Genomic DNA, 13,486 nt, shown 5'->3' on the forward strand with positions numbered 1-13,486 from the left:
TGGATTGGTAGCCTCTTGAATGTGCTGGACCAGGGACCAAACCCACAACCCAGGCATGTGCCCTGACCAGGAATTAAACCAGTGACCTTTCACTTTGCGACATGACACCCAGCTAACTGAGCCATGTGGTCGGGGCATAGTCACCTAGTTTGTTTGAAAAGAGGCATGTTCCGGGTAACAAAGTGTCCTGAAGGGGAAATTTAGAGGAAAACCAAGGGGTTATTAAGAAGTTCATATTCTTTTGATTTTAGTCAATGAGCTTAGGCTCCAAAACATTTCATGAGATCTCCACTACCACTTTAGAATACTGTGAAATTTAGAGGCGTTGACTTAACATTTTACATGAAAACCTTTACACCTGCTAGAGTAAAAGTTTCCAACATCTGTACCCAAGTCTCATCTCAACATGTATGGGAATGAGAGCAATTGTATGAACAGTCATTACATTTGAGCATCAAAGAATAAAAACCAATATTTCCTTCCATATGTATGAATTCTAATATTCACCAGATTTGTGAATAAAATAATCACTCATATAAATGAATGAAATATTAAGTTCCTTTCCTTTACTAAATGGGAGAATTTTTTACTTTTTCCTGAAGTCCTACAATGAAGTGCTTCTGTACAATAAAAGTCATTGTAAGTGTGGAATGTAAGCAATATAGTGGCAGGAGTGATATTATTCTTTACTTTATTCTCCATGATAGCTTCTGACATACTTACGTCAATTATTATTTTATGATGGACTACGAAGCAGAGTATTTTAAGGCCTGCAGAATGCTAGAAGTGTATGTGCATTGTCACTAACAGCGCATATTTAAAGATAGGCATTTACAAATGATTTATGAAAATATCCAAAAGTCGAAATGGTTTAAAGTGACACAGAAAGTGGCTAAAAAGAACCTCAGCATTTTTCTTGTACATACACAATCAGTCGCATGATATCCCTCTACACTCAAAAGGGGAAAAGAGAAAATTTGTCTCCGAGCCCAGATTCCACCCACTCACAGAATAGGATCGACTCCAAATCAACCGGAATTATGGGTAAAATAGACTGAATACACTTACAGTAAAGGGAGAGGGCTCATAACCTCTCCCGACGAGCGTTCCCTTCACACGTGCACTACTACCTCAGAGGCCTCCTTATCTGCCATGGTCTTTACAAAGCGAGGAGGCCCAGGAGCCCGGCACCTGCTGCTGTCGCTTCTGCTCCTCGCATCGTGGGAGACCGGGAGCGCCCAGGTCCACTACTCGGTCCCCGAGGAGGCCAAACACGGCACCTTCGTGGGCCGCATCGCACAGGACCTGGGGCTGGAGCTGGCAGAGCTGGTGCCGCGCCTGTTCCGGGTGGCGTCCAAAGGCCGCGAGGACCTTCTGGAGGTAAATCTGCAGAATGGCATTTTGTTTGTGAATTCCCGGGTCGACCGCGAGGAGCTGTGCGGGCGGAGCGCGGAGTGCAGCATCCACCTGGAGGTGATCGTGGAGCGGCCGCTGCGGGTTTTCCACGTGGAGGTGGAGGTGAAGGACATTAACGACCACCCGCCGGTGTTCACAGGGGAACAAAATGTTCTCGTTTCTGAACCTACACCTCTGGACTCTCTGATTTTCCTCTAGAGTGCGCTTCTGATGTGGATATCGGGGTAAACTCTCTTCTGACTCACAGCTTAAGTCTAAATGAGTATTTTACTCTTAAAATAATAACAAAAATGATAAAAGTATACTACCTGAACTGGTTCTTCCCAAGTCCTTGGATAGAGAGGAAATGCCAGAACTTAATTTACTGCTGACCGCCTCGGACGGCGGGAAACAGGAGCGAACGAGCTCAGCTCACATACAAATAAGCATCCTGGACGTGAACCGTAAGGCCCAGTGTTTGATGGGACTTGCCACAAAGCAGTGCTGTTTGAAAATGTCCTCAACGAGGCGAGAGTGATTCACCTGAATGCTTCTGATCTAAACGAAGGACTGAATGGAGAAATTTCCTAAGGAATCAGAATGATTTTTCCAGCGAGCAAAAAATGTATGTTTTCAATACATCCAGAAACAGGTGAAATCAGAATTTTTGGGAAACTGGATTTTGAAGAGAATAACGAATATGAAATTCACGTTAATAATGGGATTCCGTCCATGGCAGGTCACTGCATGGTCCCGGGGGAAGTTCTAGACCTGAATGACAATACATCCAAGGTAATGGTCACTTCGCTGTCACTAACGGTTCAAGAAGATGCTCAGGTGGACACTGTCATTGCCTTGATCGGCATGTCTGACCCTAACTCTGGCACCAACGGGCAGGTGACATGCTCACTAGTACCCCACGTTCCCTTCACTGGTGTCCACCTTCAAGAATTACTATTCGCTGGTGCTGGACAGCGCCCTGGACCGCGAGAGCGTGGCGGACTATGCTGTAGTAGTGACTGCGCGGGACGGGGGCTCCCCTTCGCTGTCAGCCACAACCAGCGTGTCTGTGGAGGTGGCAGACGTGAACGACAACGCGCCGACGTTCGCGCAGCCCGAGTACCCGGTGTTCGTCAAGGAGAACAACGCGCCCGGCTGCCACATCTTCACGGTGTCCGCGTGGGACTCGGACGCGCAGGAGAACGCGCTGGTGTCCTACTCGCTGGTGGAGCGGCGGGTGGGCGAGCGCGCGCTGTCGAGCTACGTGTCCGTGCACGCGGAGAGCGGCAAGGTGTTCGCGCTGCAGCCTCTGGACCACGAGGAGCTGGAGCTGCTGCAGTTCCAGGTGAGCGCGCGCGACGCGGGCGTGCCGCCTCTGGGCAGCAACGTGACGCTGCAGGTGTTCGTGCTGGACGAGAACGACAACGCGCCCGCGCTGCTGCCCCCTGGGGCGGCGCTGTGAGCCGGTTGGTGTCTCGGTCTGTGAGTGCTGGCCACGTGGTGGCGAAGGTGCGCGCGGTGGACGCGGACTCTGGGTACAACGCGTGGCTGTCTTATGAGCTGCAGTTGATGGCGGGTGGTGAGCGCAGCCCGTTCGGCGTGGGGCTGTACACGGGCGAGATCAGCACGACGAGCATTCTGGAGGAGGAGGACGCTCTGCGACAGCGCCTGCTGGTGCTGGTGAAGGACCACGGGGATCCCGCGTTGGCGGCCACGGCCACCGTGTTGCTGTCGCTGGTGGACAGTGGCCTGGCACCTGCGGCCTTCTCCCGGGCATCATCGGGCTCGCCTAGAGCAGAGACAGGCCTGGTGGACGTGAACGTGTACCTGATCATCGCCATCTGCGGGGTGTCCAGCCTGTTGGTGCTCACGCTGCTGCTGTACACGGCGCTGAGGTGCTCCGTCCCGCCCATGGAGACCATGTGCGAGCCAGGGGAGCCCACGCTGGTGTGCTCAGCGCGGTGGGGAGCCTGTCCTATTGCAAGCAGAGGCGGCAGAGGGTGCGCTCTGGGGAGGGGCCACCCAAGACGGATCTCATGGCCTTCAGTCCCAGCCTTCCACAGTCAGTAAAGATTGTTTAAATTATTCCAGTGAAGTAAGTTATTGATATGTAATTGTTTATTTTTAGAACTTTCTGTTAGTTATACATACATTCTTTGTTCCTTCCCCTTCCCCCCCATGTTATCCTTTAAACTGTCAATATCACTTCTGTGGCATCATCGTTCTTAGTCACTTGACCTTTCATATATTTGCCCAATTTTTCATGTCTTGAGGAATGAAGTATGTAGATGAGCTGGAGGCCGCTGATCACCAGGCTGTGAACATTTCTATTAATAGGTCTGTCATTTTTCCTATCATCTATGAATGACTGGCCTTGAAAATATTAGTCCACTACAGTAAAACTGTCTCGGTGTTTGCTAACGCTTAAATTTACTTTTAATTTGAGCTTAGTTTCATGAATACAGAAAATTTGCAAGATGATTACAAAGAGTTTCCAGATACCATCAACTGGATTCTTTTAGTGTTTTTTATGTGCCCAGGCTTGTAAAATAGTTTCCTTGATCACCATTCTCATCTTGGTACAATGCTCTCCCACATGTTTTATCAATAATAATTATATGGCACTGACTCCAAGATGAGACATTTTGTTATTGTTCACACAAAGTGCCTTCTTTCTTTCAAGTAGAATTGGCTATCACACTATCTTTATTTACGTAAAATCTAATAAAGTCATTTCACATTTAAAATGTTATAATCACCAAAATCAGGATGCATCTTATAATTGATGGTTTATAATAACTTACCTAGCTGTTTTACTTTTTTGGTAGCACATAAATAATGATGCGCCTTACAATTAATGACATTTTTAGTCAATGAAACCTTAGAATACTTACTGATCTCTTATTATTTTCCAGGACCTGTGTTAAGTATTTAGTTGGATTATCTCATTGAATTATCAAATCAGCCGTAATATACCAGTAGAATATTCATCATGGTCATTTTTCTGATGAGAAACCCAAAGATTAAGCCACACAGAAAGTTCAAAGTGGCTCAAACCCAGTTTTGGAGGGTCCAAAGCCACTATGATGTATTATTTCTCTGAGACTATTATCAGGTGTATGTTCTAAGTGCACTTTACATGTTGTAACTTTCTTCCACTACCAGGGTGAGGGATCGAAGGCTTACTGTCTTTGACCAGGGTAAGCCTTCAACCCCTCACCCTGGTAGTGAAGACACCAAGCTTCCCTGCCTTTCACATGCTACTCTCCCACATGTCTTTGCTTAGGCCATGGAATATAGCATATGTTCGATCAGTACTTTGAAAATGAGTATGTCATATTAAATAAACTGCTTGGGGGATTCCCTCACTTGCAGAAGATGGGGTGGGCTCCAGAGATTAGGCAACGTTTTGTTGAAGAGTGCCTGACAGATGGCTAACGTTTCAACAGGAAGCTGGTACAGATGGAGAGATAAGTATGAATACACGAGCAGACTTTGCTCTTTGCTCTTGTGAATGTGCACTTGAAGGATCGGAGCAGGGAACATTCTGAAAGAAGGAAAGCTGGTAAAGAATATTGTATAATACTGTAGGTACCCAGTAATGAAGGCTTAAATTATCACAGTTGAAATGGATTAAGAGAAACAAATGGAAGAGGCGTGGGTAAAGGGGAAGTAGACAGATAATGATGGACTCAATACAATGATAATAAAAAATACAAGAGTAGATGACACTAACTCTTTTAGTTTGGTTACTTGGGCAGATGAGATTGCATTCACCAAGATGCAGAATAGAGTTGGAGAAACAGGTTGTGTTGTTTGTGAAGCTAGGGAATGGAGAGGAACATTTAAAAAATAACTACTCTTGAGGTTCTAGGAGAATAGCGTTGTGATTGGAAATACGGATCTGGAACTCAGGGGAGATTACAGACGTGCACTTGTGAGTCATTCTCTTAGGGAAAAAATACATTCACAAAGAAACAAATCACCAAGGAGAGATGGGAAAATGAAAAGGAGCCCTGTCCTGGTAGCTCAGTTGGTTAGAGCATTGTCCCAACACACCACGGTTGTGGGTTTGGCCCCTGCTCGGGGCACATACAAGAAGCAACCAATGAAGGCCTGAATAAGTGGAACAAGAAATCAACTTCTCTCTCTTCCCCTTCCTTTCTCTCTCTAAAATCAATAAATAAATTTTAAAAATTAAAAAAAGAAAAATGAAAAACAATGTGTTCAAGTAAAGAATTTAGATGGGTAGATATGATCTTGGGGCTACTGTAACAAATTACCCAAAACTGGGGGGCCTAAGACAACAAAAACTTGTTTCCTTGCAGTTTGGGGGCGGGGCAGAGATTCAAAATCAACGTGTTGGCAGGGCCGTACTTGGTGCGCAGTTCAAAGGGGGAATCTGTTGTCTCTTACAGCTTCTGATAGAGGTCAGGGTTTTTTGGCTTGAGGCCACACCACTCCAGTCTCTGCCTCTGTGGTCACATTGCCTTTTATTCTTCTCCTCCATATGTTTGTTTGAAAAGGATACATGTGATTGTACTTTAGGGTCCACCTGTATAATCTAGTCAGTGCCTCCTTTCAAGATCCTTAACCTATCATGTTTTGGCGGGGGGCGGGGGGCTATATAAAGAAATATTCACAGGTTCCAGGGATTAAGATGTGGGTATATCCTTTGGAGGGTCATCACTGAATCTATTATCTTAGGCTTAAAATCATAATGAGATGGTTGATACCTGGAATAAAGCTCGAAGTGCAATATATCAAGTAAATGTTAGAAGTTAGAGGTAAAGAGAAGGAGATAAAAGAACAGGCCTTTTTTTCAAAAGTATGTGTATGTATATGCATATGTATATGTATTAGTTAAAGACATTTGAGTGTGAGAGAAAGGATCAAGTAAAGAAGATTTCTGAGCATGAGATAGGCAGAAAAAGAATGAAGATTAAGATAAAAAAGTATGAAGGAGAATAAAATATAAAATAATTTTAAAAGAGTGTAGGGTTGGCCTGAAAAGTGGGGAACATTTTTCCTTAGTAGGGAATTAAAATAGAGACTATAAAGAAAATGTTGATATGAGAAGAGAGCTGTTGAGTTCATATTGATGAATAGAGTGATGAATAGAATTTACCTCTCTGGGTAAATCATCTGAGAAAGAGTTGGTGAGAATGAGGTTGGGAATTCGAGACGAGAGGGAAAAGAATATGAAAGAATCTCTGTAAGCATGAGGGAATAACTAATCATTTTTCACCTGAGGGCTGTATTGAGGTGAGAGTGAGAGTGAACCTGTGGAGAATGTAGTCATCATGGTTAAGGGCCTATCTTATACTGAGAATCTCAATAGGAAGAATGGAGAAAATGGGTAGTTAGGTTGTGTGTTGGACACTAAAGCAAATGGTAGAGGTGTAATAGATAAGTGGGTGAGTGCCAGGAAGGGCATGCTTTAAATGGGTGACTTGGTAGTCCAGGTTAGGGGGAAAGGTAAGTGAGACAAGGTAGGGCCTAATAAACAAGAACAATTAGAAAGAATCAAGTGATCATTCTCATTATAAGAGTAAAGCCATGTTAATAAAAGTAATGGAGCAGGAGAGGATGATGAAGGGAAGAGAATACCAAATACTTTACCCATATTTTCAGAGTAGAGCAAAGATATAGACGTGAACCCGACTATTATTTCCTGCAGAGTTGTGCACAGAACAGAGAAGAGAATTATGGGAGCTATTCTATGTCTTTCGTGGCACCATTTGGCCTGGGACGTTGGGGCCTGGTAAGATAGTTATAACAATAGATAAAAGTAAGAGTCCCTTTCCTCTCTCCCTTATGTTAACATCTGTGTCAATCTGTTGTTGCTTAGAAAATCAGTCAATTAAACAATAGTAAGATATTCCCCAGTGATGGTATAAGGTGGGGAAAGGAAGAGGGAAGTTTAACCTATTGATACTAACTTAAATTCTATCAAGCACATAGTTCTTGGCATGCTAGTTCTTTGCATGTTTTATACAAAGAGAATCCAGAACTTTAAAGCATTGTTATAGCTAAATAGTCTAAATTATTGTGTTTATGCACACACACTCACATATAAATGCCTATATACATTAGACACTTAGTTCAAATACAGACATTTTATCCACATTTCATGATATATTTGGGGGAATTTATGAACATGATGTACTTACTTAAAACCCAGTTTATTGCTCACCATTATTTTCCATGTCCATCCGTTTTATTATGTAATCGGTCATGTTTCCATTTGGAGTTGATGGTGGGTGTGTGAGCAGATCTCAAAAAATATTACAGGAAAAGGACATTCCCATCAAAACCTTCAAAGCTTCTCAGAAGTAAAGGCTGATTTCCAAAAATGAATGTAGAGTATTCCCCCTCTTAAAATTCTGCATGGAAGTTTTACACATGCAAAAATATAACTGTGGAAAAAGGAACTCATAGACCAATTTTCAACTAACATCCAATGCTAAGTAGAATTCAGTAATTTACTGTTTCTGGAAGAAAAACATTTAGCCCTCAATTACGTATCTGCCTTGAAAATCGTCACGAAATGCAAGAAAAAACCCAACACCCCTGTATGAATGGAAAGCATGAAAGCGGAATCATTTTACACTTACACATTCATGCGCATGGTGTCGCTCTTCACTGAGAACGTTTCCCCGAAGAAAAAGCCTCTGCTTCCTTCCTGCAGAAAATTTGGCATAGGGTAGAAAACCTCTAGCGAATCCTCCCACAATAGAAGGCCATAAAATTGGATCTTGAGAGTCCATTTGAGGTATGATATTCTATACACTTAAGGTATCTCTGAGGTCTTTTGAGTGTACCATGCTGTTTTCCTGGAGAGGAGGCCCAGGAGCCCGACGTCTGCTGATCTCGCTTCTGCTCTTCGCGGTCTGGAAGGCGGGGAGAGGTCAGGTCCACTATTCAGTCCCCGAGGAGGCCAAACACGGCACCTTCGTGGGCCGCATCGCGCAGGACCTGGGGCTGGAGCTGGCCGAGCTGGTGCCGCGCTTGTTCCGGGTGGCGTCCAAAGGCCGCGGGGACCTTCTGGAGGTAAATCTGCAGAATGGCATTTTGTTTGTGAATTCCCGGATGGACCGCGAGGAGCTGTGCGGGCGGAGCGCGGAGTGCAGCATCCACCTGGAGGTGATCGTGGAGCGGCCGCTGCAGGTTTTCCACGTGGAGGTGGAGGTGAAGGACATAAATGACAATCCACCCGTGTTCCCTGAAAATAAGAAAGGAATAATCATTGCAGAATCTAGACCTCCGGAAACTCGGTTTCCACTAGATGGCGCATCCGATGCAGATATTGGAGTAAACTCAGCCTTGACCTACCGAATCGATCCCAACGATTATTTCGCTTTGGACACACAAAACAATCCTGAGCAAACGTCTTCGTTATCACTTGTGTTGAGGAAACCCTTGGACAGAGAGGAAATTCAGGAACATAGGTTATTACTGACAGCCAGTGATGGAGGTAAACCCCAGCTGACCGGCACAGTTCAGCTGCTGGTCACAATTCTGGATGTAAATGACAACGCCCCACAATTTGACAAATTCATTTACAAGGTGAGAGTTGTAGAGAACGCACTTAATGGAACATTAGTGTTCCAGCTAAATGCCACAGATCCTGATGATGGTATAAATGGAGACATAATCTACTCATTTAGAAGGCCCGTATCGCCTGCAGTGTTCAATGCATTCATTATAAATCCTAACAGTGGAGAAATTAAGACAAAAGGTAAACTGGATTTTGAAGAAAAGAAATTTTATGAAATATCCATAGAGGCAATTGACCAGGGGAATATTCCAATGGCGGGTCATTGTACGGTTTTGGTGGAAATACTAGACATAAACGATAACGCCCCAGAAGTTACTGTCACTTCTCTGTCACTCCCTGTGCGAGAGGATGCTCAGGTGGGCACCCTCATTGCCGTGATCAGCGTGTCCGACCGCGATTCTGGCGTTAACGGGCAGGTGACGTGCTCAGTAACACCGCACGTTCCCTTCAAGCTGGTGTCCACCTTCAAGAATTACTATTCGCTGGTGCTAGACAGCGCCCTGGACCGCGAGAGCGTGGCGGACTATGCGGTACTAGTGACTGCGCGGGACGGGGGCTCGCCTTCGCTGTCGGCCACCGCCAGCGTGTCCGTGGAGGTGGCAGACGTGAACGACAACGCGCCGACGTTCGCGCAGCCCGAGTACACGGTGTTCGTCAAGGAGAACAACGCGCCCGGCTGCCACATCTTCACGGTGTCCGCGCGGGACTCGGACGCGCAGGAGAACGCGCTGGTGTCCTACTCGCTGGTGGAGCGGCGGGTGGGCGAGCGCGCGCTGTCGAGCTACGTGTCCGTGCACGCGGAGAGCGGCAAGGTGTTCGCGCTGCAGCCTCTGGACCACGAGGAGCTGGAGCTGCTGCAGTTCCAGGTGAGCGCGCGCGACGCGGGCGTGCCGCCTCTGGGCAGCAACGTGACGCTGCAGGTGTTCGTGCTGGACGAGAACGACAACGCGCCCGCGCTGCTGCCCCCTGGGGCGGGCGGCAGCAGCGGCGCTGTGAGCCAGCTGGTGTCTCGGTCTGTGGGTGCGGGCCACGTGGTGGCGAAGGTGCGCGCGGTGGACCCGGACTCTGGCTACAACGCGTGGCTGTCTTATGAGCTGCAGCCGGCAGCAGGTGGTACTCGAAGTCCATTCCGAGTGGGGCTGTACACGGGCGAGATCAGCACGACGCGTGCCCTGGACGAGGCTGACGCTCCGCGGCAGCGCCTATTGGTGCTGGTGAAGGACCACGGGGAGCCCGCGCTGGCGGCCACGGCCACCGTGCTGCTGTCGCTGGTGGACAGCGGCCTGGCGCTGAAGGACTCGTCGCGGATGTCAGCGGGGACCACAGGCACAGAGGTGTCGCTGGTGGCTGTGAATGTGTACCTGATCATCGCCATCTGCGCGGTGTCCAGCCTGATGGTGCTCACGCTGCTGCTGTACACGGCGCTGCGGTGCTCGGCGCCGCCCACCGAGGGCGCATGCAGCCCGGGGAAGCCCAGGCTGGTGTGCTCGAGCGCAGTGGGGAGCTGGTCGTACTCGCAGCAGAGGCGGCAGAGGGTGTGCTCTGGGGAGGGCCCGCCCAAGACGGACCTCATGGCCTTCAGCCCCAGTCTTCCACCTTGTCTGATTTCTTCAGAGAGAACAGGTGGACGAGAAGCAGATTTAGAACATTTGAAAGAGGTGAGCTCCTATTTAAAGTTGTCTATTTTTACCTCCTCACAGTTTTTGGTTTAAGATTCTCCAATGTCAATTTTAAGGTTATTTTTTAGTAACGCTAGTCATTTTTATGGTACTTAGTGAATGTGGTTGACAAGATTTATTTACTTATTCTTCAGATTGAATCTCAATCTGAATCAGTATAAATTGTCAATAACACTAATCCTTTATTTTTTAAAATTTTTATCTCTTTATTAATTAGATACTGAGGTTCTTGTTTTTTAGTTTTAATATTTATTTTTCTTTTTAATTAATTAATTAATTTTTATTCAGTTACAATTTTCTGCATTTTCTCCCCATCCCTCCACCCCACCCCAGCCAGTCCCACCTCCCTCCCCTACCTTTACCCTCCCCCTTGATTTTGTCCTTGTGTCCTTTATAGTAGCTCCTATAAACCCCTCTCCCCAGTATCCCCTCCCTACTCCTCTCTGGCTATTGTTACAGTGTTCTTAATTTCAGTGTCTCTGGTTACATTTTGTTTGCTTTTTTCTTTTGTTGTTATATTTTGTTTGCTTTTTCTTTTAACTGTTCCAGTTAAAGGTGAGATCATATGGTATTTGTCCCTCACTGCCTGGCTTATTTTACTTAGCATAATGCTCTCCGGTTCCACCCATGCCATTGCAAAGGGTATAAGCTCCTTCTTTCTCTCTGCTGCAATTCCACTGCTTGGATTATACCGTAAGAACCCTGAAACACCAATCCAAAAGAACCTAATCCTTTGTTTTATTGTATTCTTAATAGTTGGTAAGTGTGTGTCAGCATTTGCAAAAAACAGCACATTGTGAATACTTAAACATTTTGAAAACATTCATTTAAATGAAGCTAACTTAAAAAATTTAAAGCTCTTTATTTTAAAAATTTATAATATGCCCACATACATGTTTTGTTTTAAAGAGTATAAAAACTTTTTATACAAATGTCATTTTAAAGGTGCATTTTTCTTTTTAAAAAAACTTAGCCTGGTCCCACCCTGTTTTCCTGTAGGCACATCAGCACCCCCTGTCAGGTTTCTACATGAAAACCCTTGTAATTTTTTCCTTCCACATTTAATTTACACTCACATGAACATGTATACACCTAGTGGGTTTCTGCTATTGTTTCTTTTAGAAAGTTTATTCGCATAGATGAGAATTCATTTGATATTTCTCAGTTACCAATCTCTTGTGGAAATTCCTACAAATCTGGTGCTTTTAATAGCTGTATAGTACTCTCAAGTGCAGATGTATCATTTATATACTTGGTTATTCATCTGTACTATTCTGTATTCTCATTTTACATATTCTTCATAAAACATTCTGCACTATCATTTTACATATTTCTAAAATTCATGTTCTTTTATTTCTACAAAATTATTTTCAGATGTGGAATTGATGCATCAAAAAGTATCAGTAATTTAATTTTAAAATGTGTTGTTAGGGTACTGTTCAAGTCTTTTGTAGTACTTTTAAATGACATCAACAAGTTGTGAGCACTCTCCCTTTTGTTCCCAAAAGAAATAGTGATCTTACATTTTGAAAACAAATCTGTATAAAATGATATCTCATTGTTACTTAAATTTTATTCCTATATACTACCAGTGAATTTGAGCATAATCTCATTTGTATTTGCTTTTTAAATTTATTAATTAAATTCTTTGCTCAGTTTTTAATTGTAACTTTTTTGTTTTTCAGCTTGGGAAAATTCTCTGTAAAATACAGACATTACCGTATTTTTCAGACTATAAGAGCACTCCCCCCAAGTTTGGGGGGGAAATGGGAGGGCGTCTTTTAGTCTGAATGTAGCTTACCTGGCTCACTGCAAGGGGGTGTTATTTATGTTATTAAATATTTTACCACATTGTTGCTTCAATTTTTTTTTTTTGTATTTTACTCTTCTAAAACTTAGGTGCGTCTTATGGTCTGAAAAATATGGTAACTTTTATCTCCTGCCTATATTAAAATATCTTTTTCTTCTATATAATTTATTTATTTTATTTTATTTTAAAAATATATTTTATTGATTATGCTATTACAGTCATCCCCCTTCACTCCCCTCCCCCCTGCACAACCCCTCCTGCCCACATCCCCCCCTTTAGTTCATGTCCATGGGTCATACATAGAAGCTCCCTGGTTTCTATATTTCCTATACTATTCTTACCCTCTCCCTGTCTATTTTCTACCTACCATTTATGCTACTTATTCTCTGTACCTTTCCCCTTCCCCCTCCCCCTCCCACTCCCCTGTTGATAACCCTCCATGTGATCTCCATTTCTGTGGTTCTGTTCCTGTTCTAGTTGTTTGCTTAGTTTGCTTTTGTTTTTGTTTTAGGTGTGGTTGTTAATAACTGTGAGTTTGCTGTTGTTTTTACTGTTCATATTGTTTTTTTTCTTAGGTAACTCCCTTTAACATTTCCTATAATAAGGGCTTGGTGATGATGAACTCCTTGAACTTGACCTTATCTGAGAAGCACTTTATCTGCCCTTCCATTCTAAATGATAGCTTTGCTGGATAGAGCAATCTTGGATGTACATCTTTGCCTTTCATGACATGGAATAGTTCTTTCCAGCCCCTTCTTGCCTGTAAGGTCTCTTTTGAGAAATCAGCTGATAGTCTTATGGGAACTCCTTTGTAGGTAACTGTGTCCTTTTCTCTTGCTGCTTCTAAGATTCTCTCCTTCTGCTTAATCTTGGGTAGTGTAATTATGATGTGCCTTGGTGTGTTCCTCCTTGGGTCCAACTTCTTTGGGACTCTCCGCACTTCCTGGACTTCCTGAAAGTCTATTTCCTTTGCCAGATTAAGGAAGTTCTTCATTATTTGTTGAAATAAGTTTTCAATTTCTTGTTCTCCCTCTTCTCCTT

At 44.4% G+C, this 13,486-nt stretch overlaps 2 protein-coding genes across 11 annotated transcripts in view; both read left to right on the top strand.

Annotated features, from left to right (window-relative positions):
* The window catches only part of LOC112318205 (protocadherin alpha-C2), a 186,943-nt gene that overhangs the window by 70,973 nt on the left and 102,484 nt on the right, over positions 1 to 13,486 (top strand). Inside the window, exon 1 of one of the 10 annotated variants that reach the window (XM_053913148.1) lies at positions 8,129 to 10,614. The exons of the other annotated variants lie outside the window; for them this stretch is intronic. Within the exon in view, the coding sequence (XP_053769123.1) occupies positions 8,173 to 10,614 (2,442 nt within the window). The 5' untranslated portion in view covers positions 8,129 to 8,172. Of the gene's footprint in view, positions 1 to 8,128; positions 10,615 to 13,486 lie in introns of those variants that run through there. 10 annotated transcript variants of the gene reach the window in all.
* On the top strand, positions 1,153 to 3,476 carry LOC112317992 (protocadherin alpha-12-like). Its single transcript, XM_024575052.2, is given in 7 exon segments — positions 1,153 to 1,596; positions 1,599 to 1,692; positions 1,695 to 1,859; positions 1,862 to 2,324; positions 2,326 to 2,840; positions 2,843 to 3,346; positions 3,349 to 3,476. Coding segments are annotated over 7 exon segments (2,313 nt in total).

The sequence above is a fragment of the Desmodus rotundus genome, chromosome 10 (assembly GCF_022682495.2).
Source record: "Desmodus rotundus isolate HL8 chromosome 10, HLdesRot8A.1, whole genome shotgun sequence".
Classification (NCBI taxonomy): domain Eukaryota; kingdom Metazoa; phylum Chordata; class Mammalia; order Chiroptera; family Phyllostomidae; genus Desmodus; species Desmodus rotundus.